At 46.9% G+C, this 27,886-nt stretch overlaps 1 protein-coding gene across 3 annotated transcripts in view; it reads left to right on the top strand.

The window, feature by feature from the left end:
* The window catches only part of RARS2 (arginyl-tRNA synthetase 2, mitochondrial), an 816,998-nt gene that overhangs the window by 725,659 nt on the left and 63,453 nt on the right, over positions 1-27,886 (top strand). For all 3 annotated transcript variants that reach the window (XM_069606382.1, XM_069606383.1, XM_069606384.1), the window contains 2 exons: positions 24,884-24,979; positions 26,406-26,480. In XM_069606382.1, the coding sequence (XP_069462483.1) occupies positions 24,884-24,979; positions 26,406-26,480 (171 nt within the window). The remainder of the gene's footprint in view (positions 1-24,883; positions 24,980-26,405; positions 26,481-27,886) is intronic.

The following is a 27,886-nucleotide window of genomic DNA, read 5'->3' as shown; positions in this document are numbered from 1 at the left end:
TAAGTATCAAGTTCAAAGAGTTCAATGTGCCCGATGTTCACTCTTGTCCCCTTCCTTCCTTAAGTTGCAACTGAGTTCGTGAGAAGAAGGTCTCGTAGCGGCTGCTGGCGTTCAGGTAAGAGTCTGTGTTACCCAACGCTGTCCGGTAACTATTGCATGCGTTAACGTGTTGTTTTTCTCCCTCTTTACAGATGCGGCAAATGAAAATGTGGAGAGTTATGGAATAATACCGCTAGTGGTAAATCAGGTAAGTCTATGGTGGTAAGAGGTTGTATTTGTTGATTCCCTTGGCTCACCTTGTTTTTTCTTGTGTCCCCTAGGTGCTGGATTACGGCGAAGAAATGATGGAGACAGTGCCGGATCGAAAGATGCTGTGAGAACTGGTGAGTATGGCGCTGTGCTGGAGCTGGCGAAGCGACGCGTGCAGGACTGATGTACTTTCCAGGTCCGGAGATGAAATGGTTCCGGAATTAGGTGTGGAATTTGAAATAAGTTTGTTTTCTAACCTTGTCCTTTTCCTCTTCCTTATTCTAGGAGCTCCGGAATCGAGGCGGGCGTGGCAGAAGACTGGATGCTGGCTGCAGGCATGCGGGCGTGGCAGAAGACTGGATGCTGGCTGCAGGCACGGTAAGCGTCACGCTGCTGGATGCAGAATAACGCGAAGCATGTGCTGCTGTTCGGGTGTGGTTTAAATAGCCTCCAAAGTAGTTCCAGGTAAGAAGTTCCCTAGAGCCACGCCCGAGTAAAAAATAGTCCCTGTAACAAAATAGTCCCATCCAGGCCTCATCTAGGCTTGGACTCTTTTGCAGCATGGTCTGCATCAGGGAAGTAAAGTCTATGAGCCTGGCGCCTAAGGCGCCAGGACTGAACCCAGACAGCCCCTAGCCGGGGCTGCGGAGGTTTAAACAAATGTCTGGATGCCTGCTCCTGGAGCTGAGGGCCTTGGTCCTGATGACCGGGGGTAGGCATCATGACAGTTCCTTGTCAAAAAGGTCATGGGAACTTCCCTCTTTGCGATCCCCTTCTGTTTTTCCGTCTATCTTTTCTCGTTCAGCTGCCGTCTCGAAACTGCTGTTTCCTCGTGTGCTTTACTTTGCTTAGAATGTGCTCTCATTTTCCACCTTTTACCCGCGTGGGAAGCTTAATGGAAGACAGTTGTGTGTGATGGTCAGTAATTGCCTGACCTCACCTGACCATTGTATTGGGACATATCAGGTATACTGCTCAGGTGTCAGTCAGTTTTCTCGCATAGGGGGCTGTCCATGTGAAAGTGTTTGCGTTGTAAAAGGGGGGGGGGGGCTGGAGTTACTAAATATCCTACCTGGTGGGATGGGGTAAAGGTGTTACAGGGAAGGGGATACTGCATCTCACCATTTGGTGTCCCACTCCCCGAAGACCCCTCACCCAGAAGATCCACCCCCAGGAACTGGATCCAAAAGCGACAGCCATGTCCTGGCCACCTGGATGACAGATCCCCGGGGACTAGTGGGTGAGACACCTTCTGGTTTCTCACAGTTGGCAGTGACCTATCTTGTCTGAGTCCTTTGCCTTGTGTAATCTAATATTCCAGTCTCTGCTGTACTTGTTTCTCTATCCTGTCCTTTACCTGGTTATTTCTTTCAACGCTGCTTTCCTCCTGTACTTACGGCCAGCTCCTGCCCCTGCAGTTCCTGTGAATACGTGTCTCAACTCAGATCAGCTTGCTGTGTACCGTGTTTCTGTTATATGCTAGCACTGCCTCAGGAATCCCCCCTAATCTACAGAGCATTCTCTGAGACATAGCTTCTGCCCTGTGCTCTCCAGCCAGACTCTGAACACTAGGTGACCATCTGAGGGACGTGATGAAGACTCACAGAGGAATCCATGATTATGGTTCTGGATGTAGGACCTGGCAGGTGATTTTATTTTTTATTGTGGGTAGCTTTCTAATCACATAGGTGGCCAATCCATTTTCATGCTTTGAGCAATGGTTCAGTTTGCTCTGGGCTTTAACTAACTTTCCCAGAAAGTTTCACGATGCCTTAATGGTTTTGTTGTGGCATGGTGTTTAGGTTATGTGACAAATCCTGCAGTGCTGTCCCTTCTCCCTGAGGTGGAGACCCTTCTCATGTGGCCAGGGTGTTGAGGCTGCTACCTGATAGTTCCACTATGGGGTGGTATTCAGCAAGTGGTTCTCTTGGACAGGGATTCTCCCTCTGGGATACGGGGAGGACACAGCGGGAGAACGCAGTATTTTGTCCCTCACCCAATCCCTAATAATCCTTCCTTAGACCGCAGTTCCTTTTCACTTAGCCTTATGTATATTTGTCAGTCTACCCCTCTCATTAGTACTGAGATGAAGAAGAACTCTCATAGACCATTATGTACAAGGACTGGGATGAGGAGGAGGCGCGGAACAATGACGATCACCAACAAGAACATGATGGAGCAGTCTTGCTATTTTTGGACTTTGCCAATAACAATAATAAAAAAGAGGGACTTACCAACTTGTCTTGCCCTCCCTGGAGGAGCTGTCAGAGCGAACATGGTACGGCAGAGGAAGAGGAAGCAGACCGCGACACAAGAGAGGGAGCCGAGAGGTCCGAAGCCAGTCCAAGAATGAGGGACAGCACAGCAGTCTGGCTGACAGAAGCTCCAGGCATTCCTAAAGCCTTTGAGGTGCCGGGAAAGAGAACGGCACAACCTGGAAGACATCAGAGGCTGCGGAGCCGCTGCAGCATAGAAGAGGTCCACAGAAGCCACAGGGACCACACGGCTGTGAACAGACTCCCAGGAGAAGCCAGAACCCTCAGGGATCACGCACAAAGGTACACAGGTTGCTGGAAAGGTATGGGGGATCTGAGAAGTTTGTGGCAAGTATAGAGGGGCCACAGGGAGCCGCCAACCTTAGTCAGGGACTGGTGGGAAAAACCAGGAAGAAGACCAGACAGGGTTGGTTAAAAGAGCCTACCCGAATTGAGAAAAAACCAAGGGGGAAGGTGGAGGACATCTTCCTTGTCACAGTCTTATTGGAAAATTGGCAGGTTAGTGAACCAAGTTGGTCCAGGCCAGGGATAGGGAGTCATTCCCTTGGCTGTGTGAATTGTGAAACAAAGTCAGAGAAAGACCTAGGAAGGGAGTCATTCCCCCTGGTATTGTGAACTGTGCCAGAACTGTAAAGAGACCAGGGGAAGGAAGAGACTTCCCCATGTATTAAGTCATCTTTAGAAGAGGCCAGGGGTAGGGTGACATTCCCCCCCCCCCTTGTGATGTGGATTGCAAACCAAACCTGAGAAAATGCAAGGGGATGGGAGACATTACCCCCGGTATTGTGAACTGCAAAGAACATCTGAGAGAAGGGCAGGGGCGGGAGTCATTCCCCTGGCATTGTGAAAACAGTGAGAACAAGAGGCCTGGCAAAGGAAGGCATTCTCCAGGAACCCAATGGTGGTGAAATTATTTTGCAATAATGAACGTTGGCATTTGAGGTGGCACTTTACCATTTTTTTTAAATCAAATGTTATTGGCATTAAGCTTATAACACAGAATAGCAGTTATGCATTACTCATTAACCCCAACAATAAAACACCCCCACCCCAACCCCCCTCCCCCACCATGGATCTTTCAAATTTGACTCCACCCAAAGTTGGACACATGTTAATATCTCTTCTCCAAATCAGTGTATTCCTTCTGGGTACGCTAGAACACTGGGTGCACGAACCCCTCTCTCCCGAATCCCCGACTTAAGCAACACGCCCATCAGACATACCCTCCAGTACAGAAACTTTCTCTGTTCATTCCATCCTCCAGCTATCTCCCATTCGCACTAGGCCAATTGTCCATATTTCTCAAAGAACGGGAGCCACATTCCCTCAATTTTGGATCTGGACTCATCTAAGAGGTGGGTTAGTTATTCCATATAATATATCGCTCAGATTTTGTTGGTCCACTCCTTCTCCCTTGGCATTCATGGACTTTTCCACTGTTGGGCCAGTCAACACCTCGCTGCCACCAACATAATGTGAAACATCTGGCCCTGTTCCGCCTCAGGCTCCCCTCCCGCATTCACACCAAAGAGGATGAGCCACGGAGAGAGTTTTCCTTCTGGATCCCATCCACCCCCTTTATCCAGGACAGGAACTCTCTCCAATATGCCTGCACCTTAGGGCAGTTCCACCACATGTGTATATAATCCCCCTTCTCACGGTGACATTTCCAGCAGTGGGGGTCAAAGCCCTCCCTCATCCGGGCTATCCTCACTGGGGGTAATGCCACTTATGCAATAGTTTCAGGGCTTGGTGTCTATATTGAAACAATGTAGTGGAGCGGTTGGCCTGCCTACACATGCGGGCCCACATCGTGTCCTCGATATCTCTTCCCAGATCCTGTCCCCACCTCACTCTTGCAGGGAGGAGTTCCCTCAGAGTTTCCAGGAGAAGCAGTCTGTACAGCCTAGCTATCAGTCCCTTGGACCCCTTCTGTTTGATCAGGAACCTTTCAAAGTCTGTCAACCCCCTCCTGATATTCTCCCCCCGTCTATCCTCGGTCAGGGCCCCCTTCAATTGCAGGAAGTGAAAGGGTGACAGTTTGCCCAGACCCAGGGTCTCTTCCAGTCCCTTCAGAGATACAAAGGTTCCCCATCCCATAGCTGTCCCGCCCTGCTGAGCCCAGTTTCATACCAAGACTGGACGCCAATGGCTCCTTAATCCCGTCCCTGAGTGGGGGGGCCGGATACAGCTCAAGGGCTATGGCCATGTCGTGAGCCATCTATTATCTCCTCCCTCCTCCCAAACGGATCGCAGGACCTCCAACACTGGGTGCAGTAGGACTCTCCTCGGGATGCAGGTTTTGGGAACCCATAACCACTCATCTACCGTGACCGGGCCAGTACCTCATTATCCATTGCCAACCATTGTTTCCCTGACCCTGAAGTAAAATTATCCACCAGGACTCTCAGCTGGAATGCTTTGTAGTACATTGCTACATCCGGGAATCCCAATCCCACCTCTTCTTTCGGCCTAGTAAATATCTCATAGGAGATCCTAGGTTTCTTCCCCGCCCAAAGAAACCGCAGCATAGTTCGCTTCACCTCCATTAAGAATGATCTGGAACAAGAACTTAGGGAGAACCACCATCTTTATAGAGCTCAGACGCGCCAACCATGATATCCTCAACCCTGCCCACCTTTCCATGTCTCGCTTCACTGCCGACCAAAAGGAAAAAAAGTTGCTGGCAAAGAGATCCCTCGGGCATCATGTCACCTGAATCCCTAAGTAGCAGAACATTTCCCTCTGCACCTTACAAGGAAGCCCTGCCACAAATTCCCTTTCTCTTTCTGATAGTCCCACTGCTATAAACGCCACGGATTTCCCCGGATTGACCTTGAAGTCTGACAATTCCCCATAACGTTCCAAACTTCGCAACACGTGGGCGACTGATTGGGATGGCCTGGAAATATAGAGTAGTGCATCATCCGCAAATAAGCTTATCTTGCAATGTGTCCCACCCACCATGACACCCCTAATCTCCCCATTGTCCCGGATTGATGCCGCCCATGGTTCCATCACTAGCTCATATATGAGCGTGGATAGGGGGCATCCCTGATGCGTACCCCTCCCTAGTGGAAAGGGCCCTGATGCATTCCCATTGACTACAACTCTAGCCGTTGGCTTTGAGTACAAGGCTGATATCCAACCCATCCACCTCGGGCCGATTCCCAGGAACGAGAACCCTCCCCCATGAAGGCTCAACTCAACCGATCAAATGCCTTCTCTGTGTCTAGGGATAGCAGGAGCACTCCTTCCTCCCTTACTGCCCGCATGCTCAGCACGTGGAGAGTTTTTCGCATACTATCTGCTCATTGCCTGTTTAACACAAACCCCACCTGGTCTGGGTGAATCAATCGAGGAAGATATGTCTCTAAACGCGTCACTAGAATCCTAGCAAAAACCTTCGCATCCACATTTAGAAGGGAGATGTGCCTGTATGAGGTGCATTCTGCAAGGTCTTTCCCCGATTTCGGTTTGACCGCAATCAGGGCCTGAAGGACCGTCAGTGGTATTGTATCCTGCCCCACTATTGGATTAAACAGCTTAGCCAGAGGCTTCGCCAGCAAGGTTTGGTACTGCTTGTAAAAGACGGCTGTCGCCTCCCGGGGCCTTCCCTGTCCGCAACCTTTTAATGGCTTCCAATACCTCTTCGCCAGTTATCTCCCCCTCCAAGGCCTCTCTCTCTGCACCTGTAAGTTTAGGGAGGTTTTGCCCGGCCAGGTAATGTTGTATGTCCTCCACCGACTCCTCCTTCTGCCTAGCATATAACTCCTTTGAGGAACTTGCAAAGTGTTCCGTTATATCCGCCCCACCTTTCTGCATCCGCCCCCCTATGTCTCAGATACCTTCTACCCTCCTATTCACCCTACAACCTCTCGTCCTATTTGCCAGGAGGGTCCCCACCGTGTCTCCCCTCTCATAGTACCTCTGTTGGGTGTATCATCTTCTTGACAACCTCTGTAATTAGGACCGTGTGAAGTGCTCGACTCTTGTCTCTCATTTCCCCCAAAAGGGCCTCCCTGTCTATACCACTCTGATTCAGCCGTACCTGCAAAGTTCCCAGTTCCTCTCGGAGCTTACCTTCGATCAATGCCCTTTTGCGTTTCCTACGGGAAACCTCCGCAAAGAGCAAACCCCCGAAAAGTGGCCTTAGCTGCCTCTCACACCGTCGCCATGCCAGTCTCCCCATTGTCATTAATTTCAAAATAGACCTGTATGTCCTTCCTCAAAAACTCCTTGAACACTTGGTCTCTCAAGAGAGTGTCATTGCACCGCCACCTATAACTCTGCAGGGCCTTCGGTAGCCACCAATCCACTACCACAAACTTGTGGTCTGACCACGTAATGGCCTCTACCCTTGGCACTCCGACCTCCCCTTCCCCTAGTGTCAGCAGGAGGTCAATTCTCGTGTATGATTGATGCGAGGGAGAAAAAAAGGTATAGCCCCTGTCCCTGCCTTGTGGCCATGCTCTACGCCACACATCCGCCCAGAAGTGATCCTGCAAAAAGTCTCTCATGGCTAGGTTGTCCCTAGTGGCCCCTCTAATCCCTGTCGCTGACCACCAGTCTAGCTTGGGGTCCAATATCAAATAGAAATCTCCACCCAACATCATGGCTCCCTCTGCCCACTCACCCATCACCCTAAACACCCGACGTAGAAACCCCACCTGTCCCACATTGGGTGCATAAAGAGTGGCGAGTGTGATCCGCATTCCCTTGCACGTGCCCTTTATTCCCAAGAATCTTCCCCTGAAGCCCCTCTTGGTCTCAATCTCCATCAGATGGAACAATTTGCCCAGGAGTATACCCACCCCTTCCTTTTTAGAAGATTTGTGAGAAGCCCAGAAATTCTTTCCCATCTCTTTGCCTTTTATCAGCGACTCCGCCCCTTGTCGATAGTGAGTCTCTTGTATGAAGAGGACCACTAATTTCTGTTTGTGAAACATGGCACTAGTCAGGGATCTTTTGTTTTGAAGGTTCAAACCCTTTACATTCAGTGTACCAACCGCCCCTTCAACCATTTCCCTTCTTCACTCATTACCCTTTACTCCTCTCGTATCCAACTAGGCTCCAGGCCCTTCCATTGTGTTCATCCCATGGCATGCGCTGTCCACACTTACCCCCCCTCACCCAGCAACCTCCCCTCCCCCTCCGCCCTACTTTGAGTCGAGGCATCCAACCCCATGTCCCCAACTTGCTGAGCATGGTTGTCAAACCATCAGGGACTCGTCCCCAACCTTGGAACCACTGTATGGCGGTCATTTCACCTTCCCATATCCCAACAACTTTGTGGGGATTTTAACCCCCCCCACTCGGAACTAAACCCCAAACCAATTCCCCCAAGTCCCGGGGTCCCAACTCGCCAACCTTGCATCTCCCCCTAAGAACATTTTCCCATTCATTCAACTCAAATCATAATCAGGCTGCTCATTGAATCAGCCACAAAAGAGATAAACAAGAGCTAACCACCACCAAACAACGCCCCCCCCGTCCTGGACAGGGTGGTATACAAAAAATGTAAGTGTTCAGTGTGAGTTTACAGGTGTCTCCTTCAGGTATCAAAGTTCCGAGAAGGAGGGGTATTCAACTTTTGATATTTTTGACTTCCTTTCGCCCTCCTCTTTCCACGCATCGATTCCGGGCCCGGTGCCCCCGTTGGGATCTACTCCCTGACCACCCCACTCTGAGGACGGACCCTCCTGACTGCCAACCAAGTCCTCCGTGACCCTTTGTATGTGTTCATCCGCCACCAAGTGATGCCTCTCCCCCTCCCACACAAATACCAGCGAGAAGGGGTAGCCCCAGCGGTCTTGCTCCCACTTCTCCTGCAACCATGTGGTGAGGGCCCCACATTTCTTCCGCCTCAACAAGGTGTGGGCCCAGAGGTCCTGGAAGATGGTCACCGTAATTGACTTCTCTCAGATGTTTCGCCTTCTCAAGGATCTTCACCTTATCACCATATTGGTGGATGCGTGCTAGGACCGACTTTGAGCCCCGGGCTCCACCACCAACACGGTGGACTCTGTCTCTTGTGGCCTTTTCACCTTCCCCCGAGCCTAGCACCATCCTTATTATGTTTTGTACTGTGTGCTCCAGGTCTACTGGGGTCTCCCCTTCCTTTTCCACAAGTCCGAACATCCTAAGATTATTCCTTCTTTCCCGGTTTTCAATATCATCTACCTTGAGACGTAGCTCCTCTTCACGGTGCTCCATTTCCATAAAGCGGGCTTCCATCTGCATTTCCAAGAGCCCCTTAGATGTTTGATTCGCCTTGACTCCGTCCATTCTGTCCTCAAGGTTGGTCACCTTGGCCGATACCAATTTCACCCCCATGTTCATCCTCATACCCCTAATCTCCTCCAGGATAGTCTGTATGTCTGATTTTATGGAGCCCAGCCCCGCCGGGGCCGTAGGGGCACCTCCAGTCACCATTATGGTGTCTTCGGTATGGAACTGAAATTTTGCAAAGGTCTCCCTCCAGGTCATGGGGTTTTCAGTCCCCCTTCCCCTGCAACCTCAAGGGGTCCAGACTCCGGTTCTTCCAGTCTACAGGCACCTCTCTTTCAATCCCTGGTCCCACTGTGGATCAGTGCCGCCCCTGGACACTCCCCTCTCCCGGGGTTGGAGCCCTAACTCCTCGTATTAGGGTGTGGGCAACAATGTTCCCAAAAGTAAGCTGTGGCGCATAGGCCCTGTGATTGGGTTCTCTGATCTCAAAGGTTTCTCTTCTTTATGCACTTGCCTGCTCGTCCTGCATTACTTGGCTGATGCTTTGTGCTGCCCCAGGTGTGCTGCCAAGGGGAGGCTGCCCCCAATGGCGAGGGACCAGAAAGGAAAGCCCCCTCCTCCTTCCCCTGCAACAAGACCTCCTTCCTTGAGTTTCCCTCTTAGATTGTGGGGTGTCCATAAGTGGGAGGGCCCGCTCCTCAGCTTTAAAAGGCCATTGTCTTCCTTCTGGACGTTGATGTCAGCAGCTGGAGACTTTTGCATACATTTATTCAGGCATCTGCCAGTCTATAAGGTGGTGGAGGGCACCGGGGTATCCCTCTCAAGGGCATCAAGCCCCTTCACGCAGCAGTTCCTCACATTGCTGTACCCCAGGAGTGCGCTCCCTTCTGCAGACGCCGCGGGGGGAGCGCCAGCGAGCAACAAAGGTCCCTGGCCTTCCCTCAACGTGCCGCCTCGCGCAGTGCCTCCATGTCCTGCTGCTGGGACCGTGTCAATCCCAGGTCTCCACCCAGCTACTCTCCCGCAGATAGCGGAAGGGGGGCGCTTCTGATACCGTCTGGCCAGCAAGGCTCCCCTCCTGCTCCTCGCCTGCTATACTTTGTCCGGGCCGGTCACGGTCCGCCGCCTCCTCGGCAGCCCGCACCCGACGAGGTGTGCTCCCGCGTCAGCCTCGCTAGCGGGCTATTGCTCTGTTGGGGGGAGCAGGGGGTGGGAGTCTCAACTCTCCCCCTTCAGACTTCAGTGTCCTGCGGGGGCCGCCGCTCCCCGATCCTCACACTGGCGACCTCCACACCAACGAGGGAGTTTTCCTACACCCGCCGTCCCGGCCCAGCTCGTCACGCCTCCCAGAGCACAGCACAACGCGTGTAACCGCAATGCTGGTCTTGGGCCGCAGGGGGGCGGCGAACACTGGAGTGCTGACCGTCAAGCCACTGGCTCCTGGGCAGCTGCCAGCACACTTCTTTCACTCTCCCTGGGGGCCCGCACCATCCACTGTCCGGAGCACAACTTTTCAAAGCTAGTAGAGACTGCTAATCACCATAACGCCTCAATAAATCCAAGGCTGGGGATAAGCTTCCCATTCAGGCAGCCATCTTGCCTGCGCCCCCTGGTGGCCTCCCCGAACTTTACCCTATTGAGTTGAATTGAGAACCTTGCTGCTTATTTGACATTTAAACCTGGAACTTTGTTTGGTACCTTGAAAGGGGATTGATACCTGGGGAAGGGAGCCCATTCCCTCAGGCAAAGATCCTACCTAACAAGTGGACCTGGGAGCCATTGTTCAGAATAAGGGAGCCATTCTCCTTGACCAAGAAGATACACTACCTGGTTAGTTTAGTTACAAGTGTAAGGGATAGAAGTAGTGTTTTGACACAGGACAGGGACTCTTACCCCTCTTATATTAGGGAGATATAGGTTTTCTCTTTGATTTTCGTATTAATAAAAGTTTATGCCAACAACCATGCCACCTGTGTGTTAGTCTTCTACTTCTGCACCCTTACAATAACCTTAAGCAAACCCTGATGTGCAGCATTACTCCTTAGCTGGTTCTTCACAGCTTGTCCCAGTCTTTCTGGAAGATCTTTGTCTGCAGGATCGTCTCTTCATTTCCGGGAGTACAATGCTTGTACTCCATCAGCCTGCGCTCTGACTTTCAGGTTTAAGCAAACATCTCAGCTGCAAGTCACTCTGCTCCTGTGGTGTGTGGCGCTCCCGCTGAGGTTCCATGGTTTTCCAGGCGACAGTCTTTCGAGTCGTCTTTCACTCTGCAGAGTTAGTCACCTCATCTTTCCCCAGAACCAACACCCCCTGTATCCAACCTCGAAGACCTCTCTGCTGCAGGCCTCATATCCCAGGTTCATTCTGCTCCATTAGATAACTTTATAACTGGGTTTGCATATCTCTTCTACTGGGCAATGCTATTGCTGGCTCTCCTCTCCTGCGCTGCCAGCTTCTTCACATCAAGTGAAGATTCCATCCTTTTGCCTTCCAGGGGCAATTCAGCTTGTAACCGAGCCACTGGTCTCACATATCCCTAAAAATGTTCTCAGACTCTAGTGTTTCTATTGGGAATCATTGTTTATGTACTGTGTGGTGAAAAGACAGTGTAGAAAGGATTCTGGTATGCATGTGAGAAGCACACTTGACCCTTATGGACAAGAGCATATTGTGCAAAGTGCAAGACCAAGCTGCAAAAGCTGAACATTAAGATCACCTTACAGATCCATAAGCTCTACTTAACTCGTGTTCTGTGTTTTACACATCTACCTTACTCCCATGGGGTCTGGTGCAAATCGCAGTGTACTATATCTGCCCTGTTTGCTGGGCACAAAGAGGGGTAGTTGGTTGCAGTGAACGCCTGCAAAGCTTTGGTTGGCCAGCAAATGCTCATTCAGGGAAAGCAAATCCTAAAGCCCAAAGGGAATTGACAATGTGTATTGTTTGGAAAGCTGCATGCTGGGAATCAAGCTAGGGCATTTCCAGGAGACACATGACATTTGATCATCTGTTTTAATTTTTACAGATGTATTACCAATTTGGTGTGCTTAAATATTTAGGACCGATGTGTGAATTCACATTTAGAGACTATGACCACACCTCACAAGAGGGGCTGGAATAGGCCACATCCTAGGAGATAAAATGTCAAAAGTTAAGATTAACCACTGCTTTCATCTTAAGCACTTTCTGCGGTGAGTGCCATAACCATATTAAAAGGTCATCTCCATTTTATGTTTAGCATGGGTAGGGTGGGAAATTTTAAAATAATATAATTCTTGTTCTGCTGACTGCTGCCCTCTCTTGCAGAGTCAAATGGACTTTAAAAACACCTTAGCCGGTTTTGGGCCTCCAATACACCCAAACATTTGGGCTATTCAACCTTTGTGTTTGTTCTAATAAGCCTGCTCAGGACTAGTTAATTCATGTGACCCTTTAGCATGAGGACTGAGAGGGGGTGGCTAAAGTATATCACAAGCCATGAGGCATTTGGAGTTAAAGAAGGGCTTTCAGGTTAACACTTATATTTTAAAACACGGCCAGCCTCGTTTTAAATGAGGTGGCACATTAAATGGAGACGTAAAAGGAAGGAGTCATGCTTTTTTACGCCTCCATTTAACTTGCCACCTCATTCTGCAGCACTGACTAGACGGAGGCAGGGCACTGAGCAGAGATGAGATCTCTGCTGTGCTCACCTCTTCCATCTCGTGTGTGTTTAATTGTACGCCTCCATAACATTTTCATACAGGCATACTACAAACTGATTCCTATGGGATCCACCTCGGTTTTGAACCTGGCCAGGACAGGGCTGATCCAATAGGATTCCATTGTAAATGGCATCTGCAAAGCATATTTGCAGGTGGCATTTCCATTTCCATGAGACAGAGCGGAAAATTGAACTAGTAAATTCGACTTTGCCTAGATTTTACTTTTTCTCTGTCCACTCCACCTCGTGGACATTTAAAAACGCATATAGGGGACCATAGAGCACATAAGAGCGAACGTTGTGGACCCCTCCTTGCAATTTACAATGTTTTCAAAATACGACTGTGAAACGTATCCTGGACAAAATATCTTCTGGGCAAGAGGCAATGCGCACATTATGATTTCATTGCTCAGTCTAATGTTAAAGGTGCTGATACCATCATGAAACCTTTAAAGAAATTGGTCTGTGGTTGGAGATAGAGTGGACAGGGTGACATAAGAGGTGAATTCTCAGAGTCTCTAAATAATCAGAGGAGGATTCTTTTAATTCTCTGGGTTCATTTGGGCGAGGTTAAAGTCTGGCACTAGATGATGCATACGCTTCATATATATATACGTTTTGGTTAATATTATACCGGCAGAAGATGCAACCTTTTAGAAGTATTCCTTCATGTTCTACTCCAATTTTTTCCCCCATATGTGAAAAGAGGTTTAACAGGCCTTTTTGGAACTCCTTTTTTTAAAATCGTTAACAGTTTTCAATCAATTATAAACACAAAGCACAGGCGCTAGCCGGCCCACCCCCAAAGGCCTCCCCTAAAGCCCCTGTCTGCTCCCTGTTCACCATCTGGATGTCCAAGGGGCCCCATTCAGCTGACCTGAATTGCGACCTGCTCCCACTATCCTCCATGGCTGCTGAACTTTTTTGTGACATTCCTTCTCCTGTGGGTTAGTCACATCTCCACTTCTCAACCCTTTGTGTCTCCCTCCATCATCCCGCTGCATTGCATCTCCATATGGCTTTAATCCTAGCATTTGCCCAGTGACCACTGTGTTTCACCTGCTGCTTAGATTTTTAAGCTTAGCTGTGCCCAGTGACCACTGTGTTTAACCTGCCTGCCTTTCCTACCAAGTCCCCCCTCCTCTGCTTGCACCCCTGCCCCCACCAATATGGTGCTCTCTGTCTCTCCTTTCATCTCCAGCTGTTTCTCTATCGACTATCCTTCCCTTCTCACTAGGTCTGGTAGAAAGAAGTTCAAAAAGGATATCCTGGTCTCCAAACGAGGTCTACCTATTGCTGATTCCTACACCAGCGCTTCCACCGGACAGAATCTCACCGACATCCTCTTTGTCGTTCCTTCACCAGACCTAGGGACTCTTCATATGGTCTGTGTGCTGTCCCTTTTCTCCTCCTCTCCCATTAATGGTGACACCCGCTGGGAGGCCCTTCTGACTTCCTTCCACTCCTTTAAGGTCACCATTAATGTTTACTGCAATGGGACCATCTTGGTCCAAGGCCCTCATGCCAACCACCTCCTCTTTGACAGACATTTCCCATGTCATATCAATTTCCTTTCTGCTCCCGCTATCCCCTCTCTCCCTTCTGTTGTGTCCCTTCCCTCACCCTCCACCACCTCTCCTATACCCTCTTCTTCTTCTACCTTGGCTACTCTGCCCCTCCCCCTCCTCATCTCCCCCTCCTCAGGCTCTTCCTACACCTGCGTAGGGAGTACCTCTGATTTGTACCCCTCCCCGGAAGTCTTTCAAGGATGGCAACCTTCTCCACCTCGCCACTCCTAACTCCTGCTCAGCTGTCAAATACTCCTCCGACATCGGCTGTCCCCTAGAAGAGCATGACCTAGATAGTCTTGGTCTCACCGAAACATGGTTCATGGCCAGCACTGTTACGAGTTTTGACACTCCTCCCTGATGGCTACAAGATCCTCTCTGCTCCTAGAGTCAACCGCATCGGCGGTGGTGTAGCCCTGATCTTCTCCGGGTGGATTCCTGCCTCCTTTGAATGCCTGATCTGTAGACTTTCCCCTCTCTCCTGGCCACTCTCTCACTGTGGCTACTATCTACTGGCCACCTGGTCAGATCACCTGCTTCCTCTGAGTAGGCGGACCTCTCCTCCTCCCTCCTAGCCTCGACCACTCAATTGCTCCTCCTTGGAGACCTCAAAATCAACCTGGATGCTTCCTGTCCTTCCTCTGAACTCTTTTGTGACCTCTGCGACTTTATCTCTATCTCTCTCTCTCTCTCCATTCTTCCCTATGGCCCGACTCACTCTGCAGGGCACTCTCTAGATGTTCTCATCTCCCCGACCTACCCTCTCACCACTCCTCTCTCCTGGAGTGATCACTTTCTCCTTTCCTCCCATCTCTCCCTCTCTTCCTCTCAGACCAAGCCAGCTTCGGCACTGTCACCTAACTTCTCAGTCATCCGACCCATGAAGCGTGTGTCAGCTGTGGTTTTCGCTGCCACTTTCTCTCCCACTCCTCCACCTCCGGCAGACTCTCATCCTGACACTGCCCTTTCCAAGCCCCACTCTGCTATCTCTGACAATCTCGATGTTCTAGCCCCAGTCATGAGGATTCGCCTAAAGCCAAGTGCAACTCTTGGTACGACTCCGACCTCGTCACCCTAAAACGCAAGTGTAGGATTGACGTGAGGAAATGGCAGGCCTCATGTGCATTCTCTGACAAAATGACCTGCCGCCTGCTCCAAAGACATTACCGGCTCTCTGTCAGCACTAAGAAGAGAGCCCACATCCAAGCCTGCGTCTCTGCGGCATCTAACAACTCGGCCGAACTCTTTAAAGTCTGCAAGGAGCTGGCCAATCCTGCTGCAGTCTCTACTTCTCCTGTCCCCTCCGAGGCCCTCTTTACTGCCCTGGCCTGACATTTCATCACAAAAACTCAGGACATCCTGTCACTCTCTCTTCCTCGTCTCCTCTTCCCGCTTCTCTCTCCGCTACCTCTGGCCCCCCACAGCCGCCTCTCCCCCTTCTTTCTCTTCCTTTCCTCTGTTCTCCCCTGACGAGATTTCTAGACAAGTACGATCTATGAAAGCCTCATCAAAACAAGTTCTTCCCTGCTCTTTAAAAACCTTCAAGGACCATATTGACACCCTTGCTCCTGCCCTGGCTGATTTCTGCAACCATTCCTTCGCCACTGGAGCCTTCCCCTCCCCTCTGAAGCACTCTCTTGTGTGTGCACCCTCTTCTCAAGAAAACCTCAGCCGACCCCTCCCTTCCGGCTAACTATCGTCAGATCTCTATCACCCCTTCACTGGGCAAACTTGTGGAAAAGCTGTCCATCTCCCAGCTTAACCTCCACACTGACTCTGTTGGCTGCCTTTATGAACATCAGGCTGGTTTCGGAGCTGCCAGGAGCACGGAAACTGCTCTCTTGAACATCTATGAAGACCTCGTCTCTAACCTAGATTCTAATCTCCCCTCTGTCCTCATCCTACTTGATCTCTCTTCTGCCTTTGACACGGTCAACCATGCCATCCTGCTCAACCTCGTGATAACCTGGGTATCACCGATCAGGCCCTGGCTTGGCTGACCTCTTTCCTCTCTGAACGACCCTCCCAGGTCCAACTCAGTTACTTCCTTTCCTGCATCTCTCTCTCCACTTGCGGTGTTCCCCAGAGATCTAACCTCTCTCCCTGGCTCTTCAACCAATACCTGGCACCCCTCACCCACCGCATCGCAGCTCACTGTTCCAACTTTCAGTGCTATGCGGATGACACTTCAGGCTCCCCTCAGCCACCTCCTCTCCCTCTCTCATCTCTGTCCGTCTGTCTGCAATCCAGGGCTGGTGTGCCACCAATGACCCCTGCCTTAATGCCAGTAAGACTGAGATCCTTCTCATTGGCACTCCTGCACCTTCCTTTCCTGCCAGTCTCTGGCCGGCCTCCCTTGGCCCCCTTCCTGCTCCCACTTGTGAGGCTAAACACCTTGGGTAATCTTCGATTCCATGCTCTCCTTTTCTCCACACATCTCTGATGTCTCTAAGAAATCAAACTACCAACTGTACCTCCTCAGGGGTATTCTACCTTTCCTCTCCTTCGCCCAGAAGCTCACTGTCTCTATAGCACTGGTTCTCTCCAGACTGGACTATTGCAACATCCTCTTTCTAAATCTGCCTGCCTCCACTCTCCGCCCTTTGCAACTCATCCAAAACAGGACTGCAAGACTTGTCCTTGGCCTTAAGCCCAGGGATCGTATATCTCCTGCCCTGAAATCTCTCCATTGGCTCCCAGTGGCTGCAAGGATTAAATTCAAGACCCTCTGCATTGTCCACAAAGCCTTCTGGGTCCTTGGTCCCAAATACCTTCAGCTCTCCCTCTGGAAATACCTTCCTACTCGAGCCCTTAGCTCCTCTACCTCCAACTCCCTCAGGGTCACTCGCTTCTCCAAGCAACACATTGGTGGTAGATCTCTTTCTTCGGCTGGGGCCTCACTATGGAATAGCCTCCTTGCCTCTCTGAAACTCGAGGAGAACCACCTTCGGTTCCGGAAGCACCAAAAGACGTTCCTCTTTGCTTCTGCCTTCTCTCTTCCCCCTCCCCTGCTAATCCCTGGTTTACCCTCTGTATGCAGGCCCAGATCCCTGCCCACCTGTCTGCTTACCCGCACTGCCTCTTGGCAACCTTTGCACTTGGGTCTGTATCTGCAACCCTACAGTCCCCTTACCAGCACTTATCCAACACTCGTGTCTGTGCTTATATTGGCACTTGCCAAACGCACTTTTTTGTTATTTATTATTTTTAACTCCTGTTTTCTCCACTTGCCATTCTTCCCCTCCCCTTGTACTTCCCCCTCTATCTCCCCCGCACTTGCGCGTTCTCAATGTCACTGGGCCCAGTAAGATTGTTTTGTTTTTATTATTTTTATCCACCCTTGTACCCCTTCCTTGCCTTGTTGCACCCTGAAACACTTGTGTATGGGCGCAATATAAATAAACTATCATATCGTATCATGATTATGAAAAAATAATTCTCCCCGGTCATTCAACAAACATAGCGGGATTCAATATGCTCCTAGAACCCCTCCCACTAGTGCACACATAAGTTGAAGATGATTATACAGCTTGGTAGTCGAGTGGTACGGCACAGTCTTCAAGTGTTAGATTAACAGTCTACAGAATCCTCTTTCTAATCCTCCCAACAAACCAATATGGGTTTTCACGTCACGCCACACCACGTTCTTGTTTTTTCACCAGACTGTACCTTGCGGCCATTTAGGTAGGCTTCCGTTCCAGATTAGCGTCTTAAATCACCTAAGTGGTGACACCGCAGTTGGATGTTCCCAGACAAAAGCCAGCATGGTTTTGCCAACACAAGGGCTACCTGTATCCATTTCTATGAGTTTTTAAATGTTTGATCATGGGCTGTAGTTTCAGCATGCATATTTCATTTTGACACTGTGAAGTTGTCAATTCAGTGAATTCCTTTATATGTTGACATATCTATCCTCTAAACTTTGGTATTAACAGAATGTCCCACAATCTGTGTTTTTTTGTGTGCTCAACTGCATCACACAAGCTGTATACATTTTGGACTAACAGCAAATGTTTGCAATTTTGGTGGGTGGTGTACATATTATGAGGATATTTAAACTGGGTCACTTCACTTTTTACATTCAAATAAATTGTTCTTGAGAGTAACAAATCTTGCTTATGGGGCATCTTCTACTTCAATCGTCAATTGCTTGCTATCCTTTGGGGGTTTCTCTAGATACAGCCCTGTAACATCTTTAAATATATATATTATTTTATTCATAGTGCGATACATTTTTAAATATAAACTTTTCACACTTAATGGAAAAAAATGCATATTACTTACACATGACTGTACAATCAAATATGATATATAGTACACGTCAATGTGGGGAATCAGAATATACAATATTATAAATATTGAATCCATTTAAAAATTGAAAATACAAAATGTAAAGCAGCAATGAGCAAACAAATCTGGAATCCATTCGGAAACCTATGCCAGAATTCCAGAGTTTTAAGAGAGGCTAAACCATATGCAAAACATTTAAAAGACCCATTTCTCAAATCATCTTAAAAAGTGCATTTTAAAAACCAATGATCAAAGGTTTCACTTCCATTCTTATTATAACATAATCTACAGGTTTGCAGATGATATTGTGCATTGTTTCTACCCTCCACAATTTCATTTGTAGGATGAAGATTTAACCATATTCACATATAATTTGTCCGAATAAATTTAGGGGGACAATTGATTAGATATGGGGGAGTGATATTATGTTTTTTCTCCTCCAAGTGCACATTTCTGAACAATTTGTAAGATGAAATCTGGTTACACGTCAAGCACCAATCCATGTTCCATAGTGCTTTCCTTACCCTCAAAGGGCCCCTTACAACCAATCTCTGGACATATTTATTTTCAGAAGTATACTTTAACAAAACAACAACCATTTTGAGAGAAGCTGGAAGTCCCCTTTCAAAATTAAATGTTGTTGCAATGAAAAAAATTAGTTCTTGGGCAGTCAGAGATTTTCCTGTAAAGTGGCAGATTTGGCCATTTCATTCTAGAGACCAATGATGTAAGCCCCAATAAGAATCGTATAACCACCACTGGAGTAGAATTCAGGAGTGTTAAAACCTTCCTCCAAATTATACCATCAATACGATCCCAAAGGGAATGTCGGGGTTGCAGAAATTCAGCACCATAGAGAAGGCCGCAGTTTGACTTAAAAAAACGTAATCAATTGCAAAATTGTAGAGTGTTCATATTTGCAATCAAGCCTAATCATTGGATCTGCAAAGACCATGACTTTTTGATACATATTTTTGGATAGATCGTTCAGATTAGGCTTGCTGCAGAATTGAACCCAAGATAAAAGCATTGCTGAACTATTTCTAGTCTAAATTAGGCCATTTTACAGGTATATAAGGAAGATTTTCTCACCATTGTGACTTTGAGGATTTCCGTTCTTTCCTTATTGAAGACGAGGTCATTTGTTTCACAGTACTCCTCAAAAACATTCATGGTTCTTTGGGGCCCTAGTGATGTTTTGTCAAGGAATATGAGGTCATCAGCATAAGCTAAAAATGTAAGTGGACTAGTACCAATTTTAGGAGGGACTGAATTGCTCTTACCCAGAAAAGTATGTAGATCTGAAATAGATAAATCAAATAAAACACATACCTGCCGTAACCCATCAGAGAAAGGTATTTCTCTAGTGGCCAATCCTGATTTATCGAGTCACACCCTAAGCGAAGAGTTGGAGTGCAACTGAATCAGGATATCTAACGGAGTTAGGCAGAACCCATGATCTAAGCTTCCCCCAAAGAGTTACTCGATTCACTTTGTCAAACACACTTAACAGATCTATAAAAGCCATATACAGCGGCATGCATTTCTTCAGGACTTGTATCAAAAGGGTCAGAAGAAAGCCATTAAGCCCTGTCCCCACCCCCCTGAACCCCGATTTATACATATCTAGCCTATTACTTTGAGTGACCCTCTCCAGTAGATGTTCCAATACGCTACATATAACAATAAAATTAATATAGTATAGACGGTCACATTTTTAGTACCAGAGACCTATCTCACCACTGGATTTAGCAACTGGAGAGAATAAGGAGAGCATCTGGAGCCATTCACAGATGCTGGCAGCTACTGCTGGGACATTATTTGTCTAAGCCAACTATTTCAAAGCAAAGCGCAGTTATTTTTTCCAAAAGGGAGACCTCCCATGGTGTCTCCCTCCCTACCTGGCCTGGGACAGATCTATAACAAAAATACATTAACTAAGATCTGTTAGGGTTAGGGCTAGCCAAAAGGTGCATTTCTCTGAAGTGGAAACATGCCTCCCCACCTCTAATGAAAGACATGAGAATGGGATATTCATAAATGGGCAATGGTTGAGCGAGACCTCAGGGTTACTAAACGTGAACATAAGGAGGACGATAAACTATACTGTATTTGGGAGTTATTCTTGAAAATGACAGATCTTCCCCATGATAAATACCCACCATGACAGGATTGTGGGTACAGCAAAAGATGTGTGAGGTGGAGGTAGTGCATGCCCTTTCATTTAATCTTAATGATAAATGCCCCACGACTGCTTCTGTAAAAATGATTGAGGCATTGTGGCAGGACAGTAACTTCACGGGTGGCTTCAAGGTCCTTGTCTGAAGTTACTGTATTTTGTGTTTGAATATATGAATCAGTTGTGTTCTAATGTTGCACAAACAACGATGTATGGTAAAATGATAACGTTTTAAAAAGAATAGGCTTCAGACTGGGTGTGTGTGAGAGACCTTCTTGTTTGAGTCATAGCTAAATGTGGTTCAAGTGGTTATTTTATTTATGAATTGTAAAAGTAATACAAAACCCCTTTGGCAAGTGTTGCATGTAAAGGCTACATCTCTAAATTCTTCCCGATCCACAGGGGAACCTGACAAGTTTGCCTGCTCTCTGTTGGCTCTGGAATGTTTATAGATCTAGCGCCATAAATTGCAATGATGCTATGAAGGGACTGAACATGGTTGAGGGCTCCAAAACAATCATGCTATATACAGCTGATCTATTACTCACTTTAGTGGATCCTAATATGATGATGAAAGGGGTTGATCATTTCTCTCGGACTATAACAACAATTGGATCCAGCACAAAGCATTACCAAGGATCACAACAGCGACCAGAGTTGAGTATGTGGAATAATAATTTCCATAGCTGTCAAATGGGATCAAATACTTGGGCATCAGGGCGAACGGTGTCTAACCTCACATGGTAATAGACCACTTAGACACTCTGAATGAACATCCCATAAAATAACTGGTGGGATTAATGACATCTATCCTTATAGAGTTGCACACAGACGGTTCAAATGACTATCATTGCTAACGATGCATTTGGTATGTTGCATTTTGAGACCTACAGACATTTTCCTGAAAGAAACATAGAAAAGACTTCATGATATGCCTATATGTCAAATTAACAGACCCATGATCAGTCTTAATGAACTAGATGCAGGTGCCAATCAGAGGCTTAAAAATACCCAATTTGGAATGTTATTATGTCACTTTCCAAACTACATCTCCTGTTATAATGTATCATCAAAGAGTTAACTCACTGACTGGCTCACAATTCAAAAAGAACTTGTGCAAAACATGACCCATGATACACTTTCCAGTGAAGGCACTCAACTGACAAAACATTAGATGTTGACCACTCCAATGCAGATTGTTTCTAGAGTGCACAAGTTACTTATGGAAAAACTTTACTTACATTGAGAAGGATTGCTTTAGAGCAATGTAAGTTGAAAAAATGGGAGATTCACTGTTAGATAGCACGACTGTGGAAATAGATGGATGAATAAAATAGACATTTGGCAGGACAATAACATTCTGCCTTTCGAGGTCCAACAAATAAAGGTTTCACTTAAATTGCTACCAAGATTAATTGTAACTACATATAGCTCAAGCTATGTTTTGAAAAAGACATATCAGAAGTGAAGGTAGGGGCATCACCCCATTAGTCGCTGCATTGTTTGGTAAATAGGGAGAAAAACAGAGGGGCTTTGACAGCTTATGCAGTGGCAATTCACTATCATTATTGTATCTCCAAATCACTTGGGGCAAAAATGAAAGGGTTCTAGTTCATTTATTTACTGATTCCTAATGGACCAGAGTCCTTTCTAACCAATCAGAAGGACTATGGAGAAGACCAGGCGAAACTTGCTCAATCTTGAACTTTACAAAATTGGCATTGGTGTCCCTTAGAATTGTACAAGGTGGGCCGAATGTCTATGCTAGATGCTGCCGATGTGATGTCCCTAAAGCCGATATGATCATCGATGGAGTTGTCCACCATGATGCAGATTCTGGACTCGGGTATTGTACAGTGTGAGGAGTTGGGAATGAAACTCGGACACAAGTTAGCCATGTTTTTGGGTAAACACTTTTATTGAAAAAAGGGTTGGGAAAAGGCTTCTCTGACCCTGCTCTAAGAGGAACTTCCCTACCTAACCCATAACTAAGGATCTGTCTGTTTCAGGATGTCAAAACCAATACTGTCCTGTGTCAAGTTCTATTCTAACCCTCACACTAAAACTAAACTCTGAAGTGAAACGGGAAATGTTTTTAACCTTGGGAGGTTTCCAAAAGTGTTCACAAAAGAAGAACAAATGGCTCCAACACAAACGTTCTTCAAGGATAGAGGTCCTTGTTCCAGAGGGTGGTTCCCTTCGCCTGGATTCTTCTTTACTCTCTGAAGTTTCACATGCAAAAGTTCTTTCTGCCTCTCTAAGCCCACAACAATTGACGTACAAGCTTGTTTGACTTTGCAATTATACCTCCTTCAGAACACCTGATATGCTTTTCTTCCAGGGTCTTACTTTTTCTCTCCTAGACAACACAATCCTTTCTTCATTCCTGATGTTTCTTCTCAGGACCTCTGTTCTAATCAACAATCCTTTCTTCAGTCCTGATGGGTTTTATTGCAAGACCTCTTTATTGCACACAGAATTATTTGCCTGGTATATTCTCAGGCCAGGACTTCTTGTTTTCACACACTTGTGATTGCCTGGTACACTCTCCTGACAGGACTTCTTATATTCAAACAGGGTTTCTGCCCTTCCCCAAAGTTGCATATTCACTTTGTTTGTCAATCTGTCCTCCGGTCTGTGTTTCCCCTATATGTGCATAACATATATCCATTTGCTTGTAAGGGGATTGTTTGAAGCTTAATTCTTCTTTTCACGTCAAGTTAATTCATTCCTTCTCTCTCGGTTGCTTGTGGTTTAATTAATTGCACTTGGCGTTGCCGCTGACATGCCCCGGGGTTACCACTGCCTCTGGGTGGACTCACCGGCTCTTGTTGGCGTCTTTAGTTTCTACGGCGGTCAACCAGAGAAGCGTCTTGGTCTGCTTCCTTCTCGCGACCGATTCTCTTTGTTCCTTCCTCTCTCGCAACTTCCACATGACACTTCTGCTTCTTTCCGATCTTCAGTAAGTAAAGCGCTGCTCTGTCACCTGCTAATGCCCAGCGGTCTCTCACCAGCTGCTCACGTTCCCGCAGCATGTCCTTCTCGCAAAGCCTCTTCCTTCTCCGTTGTTGAGCCGTCTGGCTCCACCACGCCGGGTAACTGCCTTTTGGTTTCTTCACCTTCACTGAGAGACACAGCTCTCTCCTGCCAGCAGCAGACTTTGATTCCCTGGTTCAGTTGCCTTTTAAACTTCCTGGGCACATGTCTATGCGAGCAACCACTAGAGTGCTCGCTGGGCTTGTGGCATCTCGCGCTCTGTCCTTCTCGATTCCTCTTCTTCGTGCCAGTATTTTGCTCATTCTGGGACATGAAGTTCAGTTTTAAGAATTTATTTGGAAAACTTGAATAAACATTTCCAATAGTCTTTGTATGATTGATATGGGGAACTAGAGAGGGTGATTTCCCTATTTTTCATGGAAGAAGGAGTGGATGTCAAACAATAGGCCATGAGGGTGTTAGATATCGGAGGGTTATTTTCAAGAGAAAATGGGGATACCATGTCATGGCTAATGAAGCCATGACATCTCCCTGGAGGTTCTCTCCCCCATGTGATCCTCCCTCATATATCCACCCTCGGGTCAGGATCAGGTAGCGGCTGCCGTCCCCTGGCCACATGGGAGGAGGTCACTGCCGGGAAATCGGTGACGACTCCATCAGATTCAGCCTCAGTCCAAACAAACAAAGATCCCCTGCTGGCTAGGGGAACTCAAGCGAGTACACAGGGTTCTTATGCAAGAGCATGATTTATCTAATTGAGACAGCATTAACAAACACGAACAATGAGGGATTATTGCTAGCCATATATTTGACAACTGTTGCATTTTATGAGCATGTCTGACCCTCTCCAAGCCCCATGCATGTATGTGTTCTGTTAATAGCATGAAGGTTAGGCGGAAAATAATATTGTGCACTAGATTAGGGTATCATTTGAAGTATATTCTTCGTGTACACAGTACTGCATAAGGTGGTTTTCTTTGTTAAAAAAACTTTAAATACAAAGAAAAAACATATATTCCTGAATTCTTTAGACAGCCCACTCTCGTAAACGAAACTGGTGGAGTTCATGAGTACATGAACAAGACTGGCTGGTCTGGCATACTCAGATATGATCTGGATGAATGCACTTAATTAAATATACCCGAGCATCAGCCTGTGATTAGTTTCTGTATCTAAATATACTGTCAATATCCTCTTTGTACTAAATGTTGCACTGTATGTCAGTTCTGAATATTAACAAAACTAAAAATGGTCAAAAGTTTAATGTTTAAAAAAATAAAAACATTGACAAACAGCAGGATAATCAGTAATCCTCTTTATAAACATCAGCATTTGTTAAATCCCCCAGAAGCATGTTTAAATATGTCTCTCCTCTGTTTGTGTAATGTAGCTTAGACCAGATGAGTGGCTCTGGGGTACTGAAGAGCTTGAACCCGGCATGTCTCCTGGAACCACAAGCTATTTGTATCCTCCAACATCTGCTCAGGTGAGCCATTCGTGATGCATGGTGATCATCTTCATAGCCATACTGTTGGCGCTCTGGAAGAGCGGTTTTGTTTAATGCTGCAATCTAAATCTTATGTTTCACTTGTAAAGCATTTAAGTATTGTAATGGCATAATTGGTGCTTAGAGCTGTGAACATGTCTCATACTCTGAGTGGAAGGATTATGGGAAATGTTTGAGTTATGGCACCTTCAGAAAGTGTGATGGCCGTTAAGGCCACCAATGGCCTACAGCGGAAAATCCTTGTGGATGCAGCCAGGGGAACAGGGTGTTTGTTCTAAGATCTCAGGATAACCAAAGTTTTAGAAGACCGGAATCTCATCTCGTCTCACAAATTCAGGTCTATAATTTGAACTTTGCTCTGGGACCGATGTAATGCAGTGACTCGTGTACCAGGCTCATGGCTTTGAACTGCATTCTCCTTTTAGAAAGGCAGCCAGAGCAGTTTTTCGGGACTGAAGAAATAAGAGTCCATTTTGCAGAGATGCCAAACTGCTGCATTTTGCACTGGCGGCTGCTGGCTGGCAAGAAAATGTAGGACGCAGACGTATAGTATACTTCTTTAGTCTAATCTCAAGACTGCACCAGTGAGGATAATCGTTACCTTTTCTGTAGATTGCAGAAGAGGGCAGCACCTTCCACACAGTTTTCAATTAAAAAGGATGAGTTTGCATTTGCACTAAATCGAGAAGCCAGTCTCAGCTCTCTATCAAGAATGTGTTCCATGTTTCGTACCTTGTCTTCATGTTTCGTCTCGTGCTCCTATCTGCTGGCCAGAAGTGGGATGTCAGTTAATAGTCACTTGGCACCATAATGTCATTACTCATTCATCAATGGACTCACTGCACCTACAAATGATCCCATCCACTCTGCTGCTAAACACATGGGCTCCCACATCATTGATGCCTTCACTAATGATTGTGTCAGGCGCTGAGATGGGAGTTCCTATTCTTTGAACCCTTTTTATTTGTGGTTTCTCAACTCGCATCCCTCTCTAGATGCATGTTAGAATTATAAGGCATTCCATACATTCCGTCCCTCTGGTTGGAGGAAGGTTACCCTCGTTGCCTTTGCATTCTGAAAGCTCGCCACCAGCATCTGTCAAACAAAAAAAACAGAATTGACCACCTCTTGCTAATCCTAAATGCCATTAACCCTTTCCCTTGAATGATTTTATGCTGTTTAGTATTTTATTGAGGGTCCATCACTTTAAGCGAGTGTGACGTGCACATCCATAACTGCATCGAACCAAAGATTTTGCTTTTTTATTGTATTAGTCAGTCGTCCTATTTAAGCTACTTCGACCGCCCTGTACTGTGCATTTCGCAATATAGTAGTAGGTCAAGACGCTGGATGCTCATGTTGAGCAGATTGCGCAATGGACAATCCGCTGTTCTTCTCTTCCCAGATATGACGAGGTGATCAAGAAGTCATCTGAAGATCTCCAGCCAAAACATATAGTCAACTACCTCCTTGTGCTCAGGTAATGCGCATTGACGTTTCTTTTGCATCAATTCTGTTATTTCACAATTTGTTTAAGATGTTACAGATATTAACAAGATAAGTGTAAAACCCAAAATAAATACTTGTACAAAGTGGATAGATTTCACGTGCTGTACTCTTGTTTGCTTGGATGGCCTAGTTTGTGTCAAGTCTTTAAAGAATACCCCTAAACCTTTAATGTTAGAGAAGATAAACTATTACTGTGTAAAAACATCTTGCATACTATGGGGAAGGATCTAAAAATAAAGGAAGCTTTTTGTAGCACACATTTAATCACTTGTCTTAAAATGCATAGAATTGGATTTGCAAATATATGGGAATGAGGTCCGCCGACATTGAACCCCCCGAATAAATCTTCCTTTTTGTCACATCTCGTCAGTGGTTATAGAATTATGGTAATTCCCTCGCCACAAGATACATTTATCCTAAGCATGTCATTTTGGGGGCATTGAAGGCACGCCCCTGAATGCTCACACCAGAGAAAATACAACCCGCTAGGGAAGAAAGGCCTGAGTCAGTCTTGTAAGGGGATAATAAGTTTATTCTCACACGCAGATGAGAGCAACAGCAAAGAATTCTGCTGCTAAGAACCTTCTGCCGAAAAGTAGTACAAGCAGAATCTTATAAGGGAAAACATTGTCATAACTGACACAATACATACAGAAAAACACCTGCGCAGCTGATTGGATGGACCCTATACAGGTACCACCTTTATCCATAAGGGATGGCAGTTTATTGGTCCCAGCCCATTCCGTCCATCTTCCATCATGCCAGTGCTGCAGGGCTCACCTTCTCACGATGAAGGTCAGAAAACAAATTAATTCTACTCCTACTATACAGCTTGTTTTATCACTCATACTGTGCACTTGGCAGGCCTTAAGACGGACACACAGGAGGTTCTGGGGCACTCTAACCTTCACACACACATTTCACTCAACCCCTCCGCACCATCCGACTCCAAGGTCTCCACCCTCGTTTTGAACTATAATTCATCCCTCATCACCTCGCAGTACAAATCACACAACTGTCGCTTCAACGATTTGCCCTGTCCATCCTCTTTGAACATTTCAGAACTTGTTATTTTGGGGTTGGTGGTCAAAGGGCGAGTGGTGCCATGGAATTCAGGGATCTTAGGGTTTAGTCCGTTATATGGGCTATAACTCGTGGTCACCCGGGAATGGGCCGGGTCATGCTTTGGCCAGTGTGAGATAACATGCACACCAGGTGCCTGTCTCTGATCTGTGGCCTTGTGGGGCACCATTCCTCTTGGATAAAAAACACATCTTTGCAACACTTTAGGGAACAATGAATAGTCTGTGTGACGAGTGGGGGTACAAACTGTGCTCATGGGAGCTCGGGCATGATTGTAGATTTCTGTGCCCTCAT

This window comes from Ambystoma mexicanum, chromosome 4p, assembly GCF_040938575.1.
Source record: "Ambystoma mexicanum isolate Mex_15411 chromosome 4p, UKY_AmexF1_1, whole genome shotgun sequence".
NCBI classification, from domain to species: Eukaryota; Metazoa; Chordata; class Amphibia; order Caudata; family Ambystomatidae; genus Ambystoma; species Ambystoma mexicanum.
Note: the sequence above shows the minus strand (reverse complement) of the source record. Positions and strands in the feature narration are given on the sequence as shown.